This window comes from Enoplosus armatus, chromosome 17 (assembly GCF_043641665.1).
Source record: "Enoplosus armatus isolate fEnoArm2 chromosome 17, fEnoArm2.hap1, whole genome shotgun sequence".
Taxonomy (NCBI): domain Eukaryota; kingdom Metazoa; phylum Chordata; class Actinopteri; order Centrarchiformes; family Enoplosidae; genus Enoplosus; species Enoplosus armatus.
In genome coordinates, this window is record NC_092196.1 from 1,250,477 (window position 1) to 1,269,379 (window position 18,903).

At 44.6% G+C, this 18,903-nt stretch overlaps 1 protein-coding gene across 1 annotated transcript; it reads right to left on the reverse strand.

Annotated features, from left to right (window-relative positions):
* Positions 1-381: 381 nt before the first annotated feature.
* Positions 382-13,084, reverse strand: LOC139300284 (methyltransferase-like protein 22). The gene is made up of 12 exons (XM_070923320.1): positions 13,015-13,084; positions 12,085-12,248; positions 11,073-11,295; positions 10,337-10,473; positions 9,792-9,832; positions 9,076-9,220; positions 8,413-8,484; positions 8,231-8,284; positions 6,911-6,991; positions 6,509-6,611; positions 5,227-5,395; positions 382-816 (listed from the first exon to the last, which is right to left on the reverse strand). Exons 2-12 carry the CDS (start codon positions 12,188-12,190, stop codon positions 742-744), a joined length of 1,206 nt encoding a protein of 401 aa, XP_070779421.1. The 5' UTR covers positions 12,191-12,248; positions 13,015-13,084; the 3' UTR covers positions 382-741.
* Positions 13,085-18,903: the final 5,819 nt, after the last annotated feature.

The window sequence follows — 18,903 nt, forward strand, 5'->3', positions numbered from 1 at the left end:
AAATTTGGAAGGCACGAGCAATACCCTAAACCCGACAGGAAGTCAGCCCACAATACGCCCCCCTTACAGGCTCCATATTTTAATAAACACCTCTTTTAATTTGGCCTGAAGACATCTATGTGCCAATTTTGAAGTCATGGTCGTAGCGCCACCTACTGGCAACAGGGCACGACATGTTTTATACTTCAATGTACTTCTTGTTTTGAAAACAATTTCTTCATTCAGGTGTTTTGCTATGCGAGGATAAGTGTCATTTGTTTTAATGTTCATTGGGATGCAGTCTCTTTGTCAAGCGTGTTTAAATACCTACTTGTCCGACTCGTGCAGCATTCTGTGCTGCCACAAAATACACCAAAAGCCTAAATGCTTAAAATAGCAGGTACAACTTTATTCGACCTTGTTTTTTTCTAATCAGACATACTGTACAAACATCTGGGGAGGCGTGCAGCTCGAGTTGACTTTCCATTAGCAAAGGTGGAGAACCTCCACAACCTCAATATGGCTTCATGGCTACTGGTCGTGTAAGAATGCATGAATCAAGTTGAAAATATAAATAATGCTACATTCATGCATGAAATGTTTTAAAACTCCCTGATTTCCCTCTATTTGTCAAAATTGCCTGTTTCTACCTTGAATGTACTGACATTTTACTCAGGAACAGGCGATGTTACATTTTATATTTCACATTTTAAATTCTGGGAGGAGTCCAGTGTCCACATTGCTCGGGTTTGCGAGTGCGGGTCAAGACGAAAACAGCCCAGAATCAGATCGGGCTTGGTCGAATGGAAGTGGAGTGGCGGTCACCTTCCACAGCTCCTGCAGAAAGTGATAACAATGTATATTAAGAAAAGCCTTACTGAGCCCCTCCCCCATCCTCTGCATCTGATCCATTCAAACTGTGCAGGAGGCCGCCACAGGACCTAAACTCAAGTTTCAGGCATTAGTCAAGGGCGGTAGCGTGACAACTCCAAATACCAACAGCAACGGTGCAGTCAGAATAGTGCTGGACCCAGAATATGGACAAAGTAGCACAAAGTAACACCCTACCTGGTGCCGGGAAGAGTGTTATGCTGCCTTGGTATACCTGGGTTTTCGAGTCTTAGGTGTTTCAGGCCACAAGGGTGCAGGGCAAGCTAACAAGGTATTGAGTGGAAGTACCGAAATGTATGCTCCATTGTCCTTCCCAAATATTGAACTGTCGGCTACTTAAAGCTGATGACTTGTGAAATCTGTGTTTTAATTTACTTTGGCTGCATTCAGACCAAATCAGGCACCCCCTGCGACCCCCACTGCCACAGCCTAAACGGACTACCACATTCAAATGAATGGGAGGACTGGCGTTTTCAACGCAATGCCTGATTTTTTTTTTAGGTATTATAGGACTATACTGTATTGCACATAAATGTGTGGGTATTGCACCATTGTTACATTCAGAGGTGTGTGGATTGTCCATTTCGGTATGTGTGGGCTACTGGGAGCAGGTCTACTGGGAGCAGGTCTGATTGTAGAGCCTGACAGCAGCCGGGAGGAAAGACCTGCGGTACCTCTCCTTCACACACCGCGGGTGAAGCAGCCTGTCACTGAAGGAGCTGCCCAGTGCTGCCAGTGTGTCCTGCATGGGGTGGGACATGCTCTCCCTCAGGGATGATGGCTTGCCTTTCTCCCACCACTTCCACTGAGTCCAGATGGGGCATCCCAGAACAGAGCTGGCCTTCTTAACCAGTCTGTCCAGTTTCTTCCTGTCGGCAGCTGAGATGCTGCAGTCCCAGCAGATGGCTGATGCCACCACAGAGTCCAAGAAGGTCTTCAGGAGTGGCCCCCTGCACTCCAAAAGACCTGAGTCTCCTGAGCAGGTAGAGTCTGCTCTGGCCCTTCTTGTACAGTCCAGTCCAGTTTATTGTTCAGGTGAACACCCAGGTACTTGTAAGATTTCACCATCTCGATGTCCATTCCCTGGATGTTCACTGGTGTGGGAGGGGTGTGCTTGCACTGGCAGAAGTCCACCACCATCTCTTTGGTTTTCCCCATGTTGATGTGGAGACTGGCACCAGTCCACAAAGTCCTGGGTTAGTTCTCTGTCTTCCCTGTCGTCCCCATCTGTGATGAGGCCGACAGTTGCAGAGTCATCAGAGAACTTTTGCAGGTAGCAGTTGGGAAGTGCCGTGGATGTGGAGGATGGCTGTAAGCTGACTGTTGTGGGAAGGGGGGAGAAGGTGGGGGTGGGGCAGTATGCAGGGGGTGTAGACAAGTGGACTGGGCCAGGTGGTGGGCAGATGCCCGATCAAATCTGTTGAAGAAGATGTTGAGATCATTCACCCACTTCCAGTCCCCCATAGGCTGGGAGCTGGGTTCCCTGTAACCAGATGGTTTTAAAGCCCTTCCAGACTCCACTGATGTTGTTCTGCTGCAGCTGATCCTCCATCTTCCTCCAGAGCAGAACAACATCAGAGAGGTCTGGAGTGGAATGAGGACCATCACTGGTTACAGGCCGACCAACAGCAGAGGAGCTGAAGGCAGTGTGGACTGGGCCAACGAACTGAATGTGTTTTTCAACAGATTTCACACTGAAGGCCCTGCTCACTGGCCCCCCAGCTATGTGGAGTACTTCACCATGTCTTCAGCAGGAGCCTGAGTCTTCAGAGGGCCCCCCTGCTGTGGAAGACGTCCTGCCTCGTTCCTGTGCCGAAGACGCCGCGTCCCAGTGACTCCAAGGACTACAGACCCGTGGCACTGACCTCCCACATCATGAAGACCCTGGAGAGACTCGTCCTGGAGCAGCTCCGGCCCTTCGTCAAGCCACACTTGGACCCCCTTCAGTTCGCCTACCAGCCCCGACTTGGAGTGGAGGATGCCGTCATCTACCTGCTCAACCGCGTATACGCCCACCCATGTTCTTTGACTTCTCCAGTGCGTTCAACACCATCCGTCCGGAGCTGACGGAGATGCAGGAGATGCAGGTGGATGCCCCCCTCGTGTCCTGGATTGTCAACTACCTGACTGGCAGACCACAGTATGTGCGCTTACAACACTGTGTGTCAGACAGAGTGGGACTGTCCTCTCTCCCTCCCTCTTCACCGTCTACACCACGGACTTCAGCTACTGCACTGAGACCTGCCATCTTCAGAAGGTCTCTGATGACTCAGCAATAGTTGGATGTATCAGTGAGGGTGATGAGGAGGAGTACAGGGCTGCTGTGGGCTACTTTGTCGCATGGTGCGAGCAGAACCACCTGCAGCTCAACGTGACAAAGACAAAGGAACTGACTGTGGATCTGAGGAGGACCAAGGCGCCGATGACCCCTGTTTCCATCCAGGGGGTCAGTGTGGACATTGTAGAGGATTACAAGTACCTGGGAGTCCACATTGACAATAAACTGGACTGAGTAAAGAACACTAACGCCCTCTACAAGAAGGGCCAGCGACGTCTCTATTTTCGAAGGCGGCTGAGGTCCTTCAACATCTGCCGGACTATGCTGAGGATGTTCTATGAGTCTGTGGTGGCCAGTGCTCTCCTCTATGCTGTTGCATGCTGGGGGCAGCAGGCTGAAGGTGGCAGACTCTGACAGACTCAATAAACTGATCCGCAAGGCCAGTGACGTTGTGGGGGTGGAGCTGGACTCTCTGACGGTGGTGTCAGAGAGGAGGATGCTGTCTAAGCTGCGGGGCATCTTGGACAATGTCTCCCATCCTCTCCATGACGTACTGGTCGGACACAAGAGCACCTTCAGTGGGAGACTCATTCCTCCCAAATGTACAACAGAGCGCCACAGGAAATCATTCCTGCCTGTGGCCATCAGACTGTTCAACTCCTCCCACTCAGAAGAAACAGAAATCTTCCACATATACTACCTCAATATTACTTATTCTTAAATGACAGTGCAATACATACACACACATACACATATATATATAGATATACATATACATTGCTGCTGTATATATTTTTTACTTATTTTTCACTTAAATATTGTAAATGTGTATATTTTATTTTCTATTTATTTTTATATTTTTGTACATACTCTTATTTCTAAATGTATGCTACTTTTCTGATCTTGAAATGGGAGGACCAGTACTGTACAATTTCCCCACACACACACACACACACACCTGCGCGAATATATCGGCAATCTTTAATATTAGCTGATAAAAGTAACTTACAAACGCAAGCTAATCAGAATCAGAACCAGAATTACTTTATTGATCCCCGGGGGGGGGGATTATACAGTACCGGTGCTCCCATTCAAGAGCAGAAAAGTAGCAGCAATTTAGAAATAAAAGTATGTAAAAAAAAAAAGAAATAGAAAATAAAAAATATACACAATAACAATGTATATGTATGTATTGCTCTGTTGCGTGTATGTATATATGTATATATATATATATATATATATATGTATCGCGATGTAATTTGTATCAGGGAGCCAATTAGGGTAGGCATGGTGGTGCAAGATGGCAGTGGTTAGCACTGTCGCACGGGAGGTAAAGCTTGAAAAATCCAACTGGGGAAAAGTGGTTGGATATGGCAAAGCCCATGGAGGCACATGCCAGGCCTGCGACCAGTCTCTTTAGTAGAGTAGGTTGAGTTGAGTGTGTGTGGTTTGCAGCGGTGAACGACCTCGGCAGCTACGGTAATCCCCCCCCCCCGAGGAAAAACTTGTGTCAGTCAGCGCTGCTTAGAGCAAGCTAAACTTTGTCAAGCAGCATAACCTGATGCCCCCATTTTGATTGCTGGCAGTTTGTTTGGTGACATGTAAAAGCAGAGTAGGTGGGGGGGGGGGGGGTAGAGAGCCTTTGTCAGAGTTGGACTGAGCGCGAGCGTATGGCTACTTCCTGGAGGCAGGACGTACCAGTGCAGACCCCGATCTCAGGAGTGGAGCCGCAAAGTACCAATACTTTTTTTTTTTTCTTCTTGTTTTTATTATTTTCAAGATTTTCAAAAAGCAAACACACAATCCTCCCTTCCCCAAACCCGCCCCTCCCCCTGGGCAACAGAATACAGTAACACGAGATAAAGACAACAACAAATAAAAGGGCAAAAATGTATAACATTTGTACATACAATTACCGTAAATAGTACATACACTTGTTGGGGACACGTGTGTCAAGGCATTTTAGGGATTTCAAGTATTTGCTCTATATACTCTCTTTTTTTCTGTGACAGACTGATTGTGTGTGTGTGTGTGTGTGTGTGTGTGTGTGTGTGTGTGTGTGTGTGTGTTTCCCTTACCAGTTGCTCTATGCGTTCATACAGAAGAAACTGCGCAAAGTTAGAAGGGAGTTGTTCCACTCTAAAGCTGCATCGTCCATCCACCAGGTCCTGGAGTTGGGACAGACAGTGTCTGAAGTGGTCGTAGGCCTCGCAGGAAACGTCCATGTCTCGCAGGGTGAAGTTCATCCTTGTGAGACATACAGGCGCAGCAGGAAGCCTGGTTACTGATCGGGCTCGTAACTGAGCGCACACTGGCAGGAGGTATCGAGTGTCATAAAACAGAGCTGTGGCTAAACTGTCAATCACAAAAAGAGCGCCTCGGGTCAAAACCAGCATCCAAACTGGTCCAAAGGAAACAAAGACGACAGAATTATAATGAAGAACAACAACTAACCGAAATATATGATAGCTGAGAATTCACCATTTCGAGCTTAACATGTATATTAGAATGCCGACATGCAGACATTTAGCACGATGGCATGCTACGTTAGCATTAAGTGCAGCTGGGGTCAATACAGTGAGCTGAACTGTATCGGGGAAGGTTACAATTAAACTCCAGATAAAGCATAAAACATATTTTACAGAGGACCTGTGGTGCTTTTCCTTCTTTTCCGTCATGTACACGCTGTTACAGTGTCGGATATTCCTATCAAACGTTACCAAAGTTGCCAAATAACGAGGAAAACGCATGTGAAAGTGATCCCTGGTAGCCGAAAGCTCAGGCTACTTATTTAATAAATATTGATCATTTCTGATAGCCCAAAGTGAGCGTAATCGCTCTACTTTTGGTACCAATTAATATGTTAACAATATATAACACTGGTTCCTCTTTGAGGCTTATTAATGATCTTTACATGTTTTGGCATCCTTTAAAGCATCATGTTACACTTCTGATGATGACTTCATTACTCAATTTCTTTCTCGGAGCCCCACTACAACGAGTCCCTCTTGTGGTGTAACCGAGTAACTACACTACACACTACTACTACTGCGACTGTTTTCTCCAGGAAATGCATTTTCTACTTCTAAACTGTTTTTACTAGCCTGTTCACGATTACACTTTTCATGCGAGCGACAACACAACGGAAGCCTTTCCGGGGAGAGACTGAGAGGCTGAGAACATACACCGTCTCTCCTGATTCCAAGACTATTCATTCCGCTTTCATGGCCGCCTCTCTCCAATCAGAGGCCGCGGAAGAAATACAATTTTCGATCTTGCTGCCGCGTGACGACAGGACCTTCTCAGGTAGAACGTACCCTGTCAAAGTAACAGTCAAGTGGCATTAAGTCGCATTCAAACCTTCTCTCTATGGAGATGAAGATGGTGCAGGTGCGAGGAAAGGTACTGCAGAGTCGGTACAGTGTTCGGAAGAGGCCATCCGTCAGATCATCATCATAGCAAACTGCTGACACATGAAACAAATCAAAGGGTTTATTCTGCTTGCTTGTCGATATGTGAACTCAACCAGTGACGGGTCACCTGACCACACTCCAAGCAGTAAAGTCACAATTTGTAAAGGCAGAATACAGAAAGACTGAAATGAATCAAAGCGCCATTTCACTTTTGAAGAGAAAAAAATAAAACAAAACGGAGAAATTCAAGTTGGTCCGTTTCTATTTCAGGTTCAGAAGGCGATCGTTTCAGCTCGATGACCTTTCGAATGAAGCATGTGCACTGGAGAGGAGATGAGATGAGACCCACCGTCAGCGGCCATGATGAAGCTGGTGTTGTCGTACATATCCGCGACTTCCTCCTCCGTCCAGCCGAATTCCACATCAGCGTCTGCGAAAGGTCGGACAAATGGAAAGACGGACATTTTCTGCGGTCAGAAGCTATTATTACAGCCGTAACTACTATTATCAGTCATATTTCCATTATTATTATAATTATAGCTGCTATGGCGACTGCTAGTGCTGCCATACATCTCTGCCCGTCTGTTTATACAGATACTCAGTTTTACTACAAAGCAACTAAGGGTTTGTAGCAGTTGTACTAACTTCAATAGCGTGCAACGACGCATTATTGATTCATCTATCCTGCCGCTGATTTGGAGGCTACGCAAAATTGGAGCCACAATTGAGGAGGACATTTACTGTAAAATAAAGCTAGAGCCGTCACTGCTTAGGATGGATGATCTCTCTCTGTTCCTGACGTGTAACCTCTGAAATATCAGCAGCCTCGACTGTGCTGCGTACACGTCAGTCCAGGGCGCTATCCATGGTGCTGAAGCGGACGGATGTATAATTGCAGCTGTTTTCTCTCCGTCCCGACCTTCTGTTTTGTGTCTTCTTGGATCGATAATACACAAAACAAACCGGACACATGTCCACTTAGTAGCTCTGCAGGTTGACGAGCCGTAGAGGCGCCGGCAGTGTCTGCCAAAACGCCTACAAGTGTACATGGTCTGATGAAGATTAGCTCTGCAACTCAAATGTCATTTGTAATGAAAGGCTAGTTTCAAGACCAAGGAGTTATACTCAGTTTTGACAAAATTTTGTCTCAGGAGGTAGAAGCCACAGAAAGTGACTAGAGTGTGTTGAGAGTGACACAAGTCATTTCCTTGCTTTGTATCTTTTTGTGGTCAGGTTGAAATAAGAAATTACTCAACAGCAGAAATACGGTGCGATTATCTACTGGAGAATATATGCAATTTCCATTGTGTCTGCCAAAAAATGTCTGACAACGGGGGACATGATGTGCTAAAATTTGACTTTGGTGGCCTTGAATTATTGTTTTAAGTTTGTAAATATTTAGAATAGATTCTAAATATGTTCTTAAATGGTGTGTGAGCTGTAAGGTAACACTGTATGAAACATAAAAGATTACAATGTTTCCTACAACTTTACCCAAGTAAATCACAGATAATGGACATTGAGTCCAAAATGATTTTTAAAAAGAATTCCAAAATAAGACTGAAAGGTTTATTCGAGGGGTCACAAAGATGATTGACACATAAGTGTGTGTGTGTGTGTGTGTGTGTGTGTGTGTGTGTGTGTGTGTGTGTGTGTGTGTGTGTGTTACCTGTACAAAGGTCATGCTGGAGCCAATCCAACTGTTTCACTCTCACCTCACCACCTGATAAGTCAGACAAGACGGTCAATGAGCCAGATATACTGTCAGAAGCTTTTCATTGTACAGTTTAAGTCACAATGTAACAATGAGGGGGGGGGGGGGGGGAGAAAGTAATCTGACAGTTCTCTTACCTGCAGGCTCCATCATGTGCTGATTTAACGTTACATTTCTCTTGCACATGCTGAGAAGGTCTTCTCCCACGTCTGGAAAACAAAACGAAACGAACAGTAAGATGTCCACCAGACGTCTGCTGTTTGCTCAACTTCAAAAAGCAGCTTTGCTCTTTCATGCCGCGATTCAGCTCCTCATGCGTCCACTGTCCACAAGCAATTGTCAATGTTGCTTTACTCTGTACTTCCCTCCGTGCAGTTTGGTTATGACAATATAATGTGTAGCATTAATTATTCCAACAAGCTCGAATATAGACTGTATTATAAAGTATAATCAGATTTTTGGACATAGTGGAATCAGCCTGAGAAAGGCCGCCATCTTGTATAGCTCTGACTATTGAGATTTCTGTGAATGAACTTGAGCACGGGAGGTCGTTCTCGACCTCGGGATCGGTGTGTGTGTGTGTGTGACAAAATAATCTCAGCACAGAGATCTTCTTCAGCAGAACGGAGCCGGTTCAGGTGTCATCAGGTGACCACCGATGAAGAAAAAAAGTGGACCTTCGACTATGACCTTCCGTGCTCGTGACCCTCAGTTGTTTCAGATTCAGATTAAGATGTTCAGGGAAACTCATGGCATGCGGTAGCTGACCGGTGTAAATCTTGACTGCGGCGGCATCACACCTGTGCAGTACACGGTTTTGGCTGCGGTGCCCGTGACGATGCTGGTTAAGCCTGTTCCCGCTCCCAGCTCCAGGACTGTGGCTCCTCTGAACATGGCCGGCTCAGAGAGGATGAAGTCAGCCAGGAGGCATGCCCCCCGCCACACCTGATAAGACAAAAAAAAAAAAAAAAAGACATGACGCTTTGATGTCTTCTTCTTGACTTTTCGTAGGCGGCGTTTGCAATTCACATCATTCAAGAGCAGCGACTGAAGCTGTCAGTGACGTGTCATTTCAGCTACTCGAATGTGCGGGGGGGGGCCTTGTCACGTGATGTCTCCGATACATTTCTGTGTAGCAGAGGAAGACATCTGACACCTGCACTCTGCACTTACTGCAAAACACTCTGCAAACCTGCTTTCTGTGTTGTAGCTGCATGAGAAGGATGTGTGTGAAAACATACACAGCTACACAGGCACACCCTACCTCACATGCTGCCGTAACATAAACACCCTGAATCCTCAGTGAATCCTCGAAATGCACCGCATGTATGACATCACAAAACATCCTCATGTAAAATCGACGATACTTGTGGCCTCTCACGCGCGATAGCATTGTTCTAAAACGTGCATCTTCAAATGTTTGACAACAGGTTTCAAACGGTCACTTCACAGAGTCGGGTTTTCGAATCGGCACTGGGAGGGGGCTAATGGTGAGGGGAGGAGGGATTTCACTGACCTGTTTGCCAACGTCTTCCAGGGGTGTGGCCATAGTGTGCTCTGTGAACAGATTAGATTCATACATTAAAGCACGCGGCGCGCAATGTTTTACCCTCCGCCATTATACATGCGCGTCTGCATTCAAAAGAGAGACAGACCCAGACTGGCCTTCCTAATTATTATTACTATTATTATTATATATGCAATGAAAGTGGATGCCTGCGGTGTGAAAGTATCGAAGTAGTGCAGTGTGAGCAGTGGATCTATTTACCAATGAAATGCACGCGTTGGACATCAGGTAGATCGGGTGTCAGAATGAATTAATACAATGAATCCCCGCCCCCCTTTTTTGGCACCCTAGGCCAGTTTAGCTCACCTATGCTTAGAAACAGCCCTCCGTCACACGCCAAAAGGCAACAACCAGGATTGAGTGACATTGAATAAAAGCCCAAACCAGAAAAAAATGATTCAAATTTAAGTAAAAAAACAACAACAACAACAACAACATGGGAGCAATCAACAGTAATAATGAATCCAACAACATGATCAAATCTAGGTTCTTACCGATCCTTATAATGTCTTTGAAGCACTCCACGTCATCGTCCAAATCCTCCTCCTGTTCCAGTCCCGGGTCGGACTGTTTGAGAATGATGGGACAGGCCGGCTCTCGGCCGCCACCCTCCGCAGGGTTTTGCCTTGGCCTGGGGAGTCGTGAGAATAGTATGAAATGCATCTACAGGGAAAACAGAAATACATCAAGCGACGCTGTGATTAACGTTTTTATTTGGCATAACCGCGCAAATGTGCGAAACCTTTCCATCAATAGTTATTGTAGGAATAATCAACAGAGTTAGTTTCATAATATTTCATTAATAAATGAAATGTTCCATATTTTCTACAGTGCTTTTTGAGGCTGTAGACTGTGATGTTGCTCTTACGTTACACCCAGTGGTTAAACCTTCATCTTCCGCAAAGGATATATATATATATATTTTTTTTTTTTTACACTTCTTCTCCGTCTTTAATAATTCAAACAATGACATCACAACCTTATGGAAGTCCTGTCGGAACATCCAGAGCTGCTTTACGATCAAACAAGACATGGAGATCTCACTTTCTACAGTATGGGACCTTTTAAAAAGGACAAAAGGAATCAAGGTGAAAATACTGTCAACTGTGTTTGGTTGTTTTTGTTTGAGAGGGACGATGACATGCAACCATGGTCTTGGTCTGGTTTCACACCCTCACGGTACAGTCCACCATGTTTTCACTGTTGACTGCACACAAGTTTTTTCCGTACCGGTGTGTGACGTCGAGGTCTCCGTCCTCATCCAAGAATGGTTCCGTATATCCGTCCCCACCTTCCTGTCCATCTTTTCCTCGTGTGACCTTTGTGTCCTTTGTTTCCCCGTCTTCCCTCGGGTCGTCCCCTTCCTCCGCCTCCTCCTCCTTTAAACCTCTCCCTGCGTTGTTGTTTCCTTGCCTTTCACCGTCTGACAAGATCTTGAATTTGGAGATGAAGACTGAGTGGATGAATACGACAAAGTTAGAAAGTAAGTGGAGATATATATATATATATATATATATATATACATACACACACAAAAGATTTCAGCACATAAAGTAGAAATGTGACATTAAACATTTGACTTATTCCAGCACAACACATACTGATTTATGGTTCTTCACCTTAGCAGCTTTAATCATTCAAGTAAAAATGGTTTTAAAAAATGATTAGGATGCTTTTCTTTGTTTTATGTTATTGCCAAACTCTTATTTTGGATTTTTAGGGATGCTGAAATATATAAAATATTGTATTATTATTTTATCAAAATTGTTTTTTGTCAAAATGAATGCGCTCTGAGCAAAGCTTCATTACAAACTCAGAACATTCGTTACTTAAGTTATTGTTTAAGATGTGTCAATACTTCTGGCAGATAAAAAGTGAAACACGGTTGATTGATCAAAGATAAGTCCTTTCACATTGTGAATGTGACGCCTAACGAAGGTCCATGACTGAAACGTGTGCAAGGATTCTACCTTTTCTTTCAGTTCCATTTTGATTTACATGGCGCCAAATCACAACAAAAGTCATCTCATGACACTTTAAAAAACAGAGCAGGTCCAGACCGACTCTTTATAAATGTTATTACAGAGACCCAACAGTTGAGCAAGACCTTTGGAGACAGCGGCGAGGAAAAGCCTCGAGCAGAACACAATTACACACAATTTCATTTCCCTACGTATCTGATTAAACAACACTTAGCAGAAGGTGTTACACTAAAAACAAAAACAAGTAAAACCATACACACCAGGCTGTCCGACACAGTTGAGGCGCATCATAAGGTGGCGTGCATTGGGCAGGAGCATGTGAACATCTGACAGCACGGTATCGTGATGGAAACAGATCTGGTCCATGGCTGATCGTTCATGGTCTTAAAATAGGAGAGCAGGCCTGTCATATGCTTCCCAAGACCTGAAGGGGGGGGGGGGGGTTGGACACACACGTGGTGACAGTTACACAGGCACAGCAAGGCTCGGTTGAGTTAGTTTTGGTATCAAATATCCGAATGTGAGAGTGTCCTTTGGAGGAAACGTTTAAGTGTCCACGTTTTACAAGAAGAGCCGTCAACATGATGTAAAGACTTTGGTGACAATTTCAAAAAAGAAAGGCGCCACTTTGATCTTCATTTTTCATTCAAGTTTTCATTTACCGACTAAAAGATTAATCGATTAATAATTGGCAGGAAACGATGGTTCGTTGCAGCCCTGAACACCAGCAATTCAGTTCATTCATCCCCCTGGAGCAAGCAGCAAGGAAGTCTGACAAAACAAATAAATAATAATAATAATAATAATAAATAAAAAATTCGATGTTTTTTAACATAATTAATCACACGGTTTTTTTTTTTAATACTGGGCAAAATTGTAAAGCTTAAAAAAAAAACAAGGAAAACAGAAAAAAAAGATGGAGGCTAAAGTTTGCTTCAGTTACGACAATAAGCCTTTTTCCACGGAAGACGTTTGAACGCGTCACGGGAGGCAAAGCGCAGGTGTGAATAATGACATTAACGAGGGCTGAATGCCATTTAGCGCACCTGCGCGTTTCCCGCCGTGACAGCTCAAAATGTCCGCTGGGAACAACGCGTACGCTGTTAGCCGCTAACTCGTAACACTTTCAACTCCTCCAGGGCGTTTAACACCCCGAGCGGCAACGCAGTGAACCCACCACACACGCCTACCTTGACGGGGACAGCCGCAGACACAAGCCACAGACCCCCGCCGTCACTCATAGGTCAACGGAGCCCAAACCAGTGCACCCCCCTAACTCGTCCGGGTTGAAAAAGTTCAGTTCCGCCAGGACAAACCCCCCCCCCCCCACCTGTCCCAGTCATGGTGTCGCCTGTCTCCACACTCCGGAGAAAGGACTGGCTGAACTTGAGTCCTCCACCTGACCATCCGTGCCCCCCCCCCCCGCGCTTCTATTCCGTGACGCCCAGTGCGCATGCGCATTCGTCCCGTTACAGTTTCTACAGTTTGTTTTCTTCTTTTTTCTTACTTTTCTCCTTTTTATTCCTTTATCTAACTCGGTACTTTTCACTTAAATGTGGTAAATGTGTATATTTTTAATTTCTATTTCTATTTCTTTCTATTTTTATATTTTTGTCCATACTCTTATTTCTAAATCTATGCTACTTTTCTACCTCTGAACGGGAGCACCGGTACTGTACAATTGTACAAATGTAGGGATTTGCGAAGTTCTAAGTTTATATTATAGTATCCTCTCGAGTTCCATTCTGTCTTCTAAAGTTCTATTGAATATTATTTTACATTTTCAAGTTCTGTTCTACATTATTCTATACTCTCGAGCTCCATTCTATATTATGCAATATTCTCACACTCCATATTCTGTATTATCCTATACTCCTATTGATGAGCCATCCTCTGCAATGCTGTAGCCGCAACGCAGACAGGCATGCTGAGCTTCTGGCCCAGCACAGAGACAGACAGATCCACTGTGGACACGTCCCTCAATACCCGAGGGACAAGATACCACCTGCACACACACACACACATACAGTGCATGACATTTACAATTGTTTTTCTTTTTTACAATCGGTAACATGCATTTCTCAATACTGAGTTCACTCAAACTCTTCAGCACATCAGCAGTCCGTGTGGACTGAGCTGTGGATCACTTTTCATTGTTTTCACACAAAGTGCATTAAATGAACACGTCTTTCAAAATTCATGAACTCAACCACCACCAAAACATTGTGCATTGACACTCCATTTTGCAAATGTTAACGTACAATTTTCAAAAGGAACGTCTGACTGGAGCGTATACTTCAGTAGAAGGAGGAACGCGTGGAGGAACTACCAGCGTGCACAGAAAATGCCGGCGGTGGCACCGCTACACCCTTGGAGATGGCCAGAAAGAATATGGCAAAAAAAAATAAAAATCATAGGTAACAGCCATTCGAAGTGGTTAGAAGTCCCCCCCCCCCCCCATGTCCTCCACTTCTTCTCACGACACCACTGAGGTGCCGCGGGGCCTGTTTGCCTCGTATGGAAGCGTCTAAGGGGTTAAAGCAGTTCCTGGTGAGGGATGGGGATCAAACACACTGCCGTACCTGCTTTACCGCCCTGCATCAAATGGGGCAACAGAGAGGCAGACATTTTGAGTGTTGGCAAATAACACAGGGCTCAGGCACTTATATGTCCAAGTAACATGACAGAACAGCACTGATTTTGAGCATAACCGAACCAAGCTCAGGACACCATCTATATATATTTTTAGGTATAATGTAAAATACTGAAATGGTGCAAGTCTCATGTTTGGGGTACCAACATTACAATCTGTGCAAAAATATCCTCTGCTGCTACGTAAACCGCTAATTAGGACATACAACACCGACACACGACAGTAAGCATGATCCATAGACAGAAACATATGCATTTTCCTGTTATTTGGGGGGGGGCAAGTCAATGATGAATCAGATATATCAGAATCAGAAAGTGTTTATTGCCAAGTAACCTACATTACAAGGAATTTGCCGTGGTCTGATGGTATATAACATATAATCTGACAGACAACAAGCATGTCAAAATATAAAGGTAAAAGAATAAGATATGATAAATAACAAACAGTGCAGTGACCAAAATAAGCAAAGTTTGGGCAAAGTTTATAGGTAAATAGAAAATATTTTATTATCATAATAAAAGTTTTTGTTCAGAAACAATAGTAACAAATAAAACAACAACAAATAACAGTAACAAAACAATTTCCCCCCCATACACTGTCATGTCTGGATTTGGACAAAATCATCATTCGAGATCAAATTAAAACAAATTCTTTTTTTCAAATAGTGTTCAGAGGCTACAATACAAAAACTAAATAAAATTTCTCCCTTCATTGCACTTCTTTTCTGGATTTTTTTCTTAAATAAACAAAGTGTACAAAATTATCACTCCACAACAAATGTTATAAAACATTTAAAACAAATTACAATTTTTTTTTCAAGTAGAATGTGTGTTCAGGAAATAGAATACAAAAATAAAACAAAATTTCTCCCCTTCAGTGCACTTCTTTTCTGGCTTTGAAAGAATAATAAAAAATAAAAAAAACAATGAGTGAAAATACAATAAATAAAGTGTAAATAACTAAACAACCCCCAAAGCCTTGAGTTCAACGAAATATTCCCAGAAGCCCCCCTGTGCAGAACATTGGTTTTGGTTCGAGGTTTTTGTTCAGGAACAGTATCATGTTCACATTTTTCGCTTTTATTGCACATCGCCTGTGACTTAATAACCAATAAGCAACCACTCCCAGGTGTTTCTTGGCAAGTTTCCTCAGAGAGGGGAATGTTGGTGCATTGTTTTTCCACCAAAGTAGTGGATCCTGATCCCGAGGAATTGGCCTCTCTTCTGAGTACCTACGCATTTCAATTAGGGCATCAGCGCCAGTTGTCCGATGCCGCTGAGATGTAAGGACTTGACAGTCAAATTCTGTCCATATCCCACCTTTTGCTGCAGGCGGGGATGCAGCAGCCCCTGCAGACGAGCTTGAAGTAGTTGCAGGAGCTGGTGGCAGAGCTTGAGCTTGATGCAGATGATGAAGGTGCTGAGGTCTGACTCACTGACTGCATTTCGGTGACAAGTCGACCTTTTTACAGGCTCAACATTTGCAGAGTCACGAAATCCCAAGTTTTTGAATCTAATGTCCAGGAAGGTGCTGACAGCAAGACCATAAAACGTTTCAACAGCCCTGAAACGACGGTGACATTGCGCTGACAGCTCAGCAGCTAGCTTGCTACCTTGGCGCTCAGACGTTGCAATGGTTCTGAGAAGCAGTGACACCAGGGGATATCTCCCTGGTTGCTTCCTCAAATGGTCTCAGTGCGTCGATGGAGAGACTGATGACAGACCATTCTTCCTCACTTAAGCAAAGTGAGCTCTTTCCAAGGAGGCAGAGGACTGTGGTAACCGCCTCCTTTTTTGCGCAGACAATCTCTCCCACATGTAGAATACAGAGTTCCACCTTGTCTCAACTGCTTGAAGTAGTTTTTGTTCAGGGAACTTCTGCTGCTTCTGAATTTCTTTGAGCTTGTCTGTAGCTTTAGTGCTTTGGTGAAAGAAAGCAACGATAGCACTGCTTTTCTGCTGAATCTCAAGCAAGTCAGGGCGAGCCTTGAAAGAGTGTGCAAAACACGGGTAGCGTGCCCAACCTGCTTTGCGCACAGCAGCAACCATGTTGGCGCCATTATCGGTTACTCCAGCCAGAATCTTCTCCGTTATGCCCCCATTCTTCCGCGATTCTGGTTAATTGTGAACAAATATTGTCTGCAGTGTGTTGTCCAGGAACAGAGCACGTTTCTAGCACGTATGCCAGCATTTGCCAGTTTTCATCTATGATGTGGCATGAGACTGATATTTGTTTCAGTTCCAGTAAATATTCATTTGAATAACACGTTTCAATGGGATAAATGTATTATATCAAGATCTTAGCATAATTCATACTTTTTGAGGATCAAATGGCCAGTTGCACTGAATTGACTAATGCCGAAGATGACTAAAATATTTCTTTCGCCACTATTATCTACCTGGATGTTGTCTGCCAGACTGAAAGGCCTCTGCCAATGACCTCTGCCTCTGGGTCGGGGGTCTGGGTCTGTCGGGGCCAGGGGGTGGTGGATTTCTCTCCTCCTCTCTCCGTTTCTGTAGCTCTGTGTTTTCTTTCGCATGACTTGTTTGCCTGGCGCCGCTGAGTCACGTGACGGTACAACATCTTTCATCTCTTTGATGAAACCGCATCGGTGCATACAGGAGAGAAACTGAAACTAAAGTATCGATCTCATTACACTGGTATCACTGCGCTCTTCCTGAAGTCTACAACCATCTCCACTGTCTTTGAAGCGTTAAGCTCCAGGTTGTTGCTGTTGCACCAGGTCACCAGATGGTCAATCTCCCACCTGTAGGCAGACTCATCCTCTCCAGAGATGAGTCCGATGAGGGTGGTGTCGTCCGCGAACTTCAGGAGCTTTACGGACTGGTGACTGGAGGTGCAGCTGTTGGTGTACACGGAGAAGAGTAGAGGAGAAAGAACACAGCCTTGAGGGGAGAAGGTGCTGATCGTCCGCGAGTCTGAGACGTGTTTCCCCAGCTTCACGTGCTGCTTCCTGTCAGACAGGAAATCTGTGATCCACCTGCAGGGGGGGTCAGGCACGTTCAGCTGGGAGAGCTTGTCCTGAAGAAGAGCCGGGACGATCGTGTTGAAGGCAGAGCTGAAGTCCACAAACAGGATCCTGGCGTAGGATCCTGCGGAGTCCAGGTGCTGGAGGGTGAAGTGTAGGGCCAAGTTGACGGCGTCGTCTACAGACCTGTTGGCTCTGTAGGTGAACTGCAGGGGGTCCAGCAGAGGGTCGGTGATGGATTTGAGGTGGGACAGGACCAGGCGTTTTTCGTTTTTTGATTTCATGACCACAGAGGTCAGGGCGACGGGTCTGTAGTCATTTAATCCTGTGGGCCCTGGTTTTTTGGGGACGGGGATGATGGTGGAGGCCTTGAAGCAGGCTGTCTCCAGTGAGGTGTTGAAGATGTCCGTGAACACGGGAGACAGCTGATCGGCGCAGCGCTTCAGGCAGGACGGAGAGATGGAGTCTGGTCCAGCAGCTTTCCGGGGGTTTTGTCTCTTGAAGAGCCTATATGGCGCTCTTCAACCCGTAACAGCACCCAAAGCGCTGCACAGATCTGGTCTCATTCACCAATTCACACACGGCGACCCGAGCTGCCATGGATGCTAACATTTCCTAATTAGCCCTAAACACAAAGTACAGCTGAGGGTGGTGGAAATGTCATTAGTTTTGCAGGTATTTAATCATGAACCAAAGTATTGGACAAAATGAAATGTTGACCTGATGATGGTGCTAGATGAATAGTCAGAGGATCGCCATTGTATTATTTATTAGGGTACATCCTCTGGGAACCCTGAATGTCTGTACAAAATCTTGCATCAATCCATCCAATAAACACAGTGCAAACACAGTGAAAGAACTGAATGCAGAATTTTTGAATTGTAATTTGTTTGGATTTTAATTTCCAGATTATAACTGTATCATTTACACCAGGGGGTATTCAACTAAAGTTCGAAAATGTCCTCAAGCAAAGGTCCGGAACATCATAACGTCTAACCTGCGTTGTGATTCAGTGTGATTATATATTGAAGTGGCCCAGTAGTTGTATCAACGTCTGCATGTCATCAACAAGTGACTGTCAAATCAAATAAAGAAAGTACAATTCAAAAACATTCTGACAATATTTATTGTCACTTAACATTGAACTCTACAGATATATAATACTGTAGATGTGTATAATGTCCTCTCATGAAGTAAAAGAAGGGCTGCATTTCAAAATAAAATAGAGAAAATAAATAAAATAGCTTTTGAAAAAGTGTGCATCTTAAAATAAAGTGCTTAATTTTAGAAAAACAAAATAAAGTGTAGCAGCAGCTTGAGTTTCCCTTTTTCTTTAACCGTTTCACATCTTGACTCAACAGTCTCTCTCCCTGTGTCGTTCTCTCGTCTCATCATCGGTCACTCGCCTCTCACCTCTCTCTCGTCTGTCTGTATTCA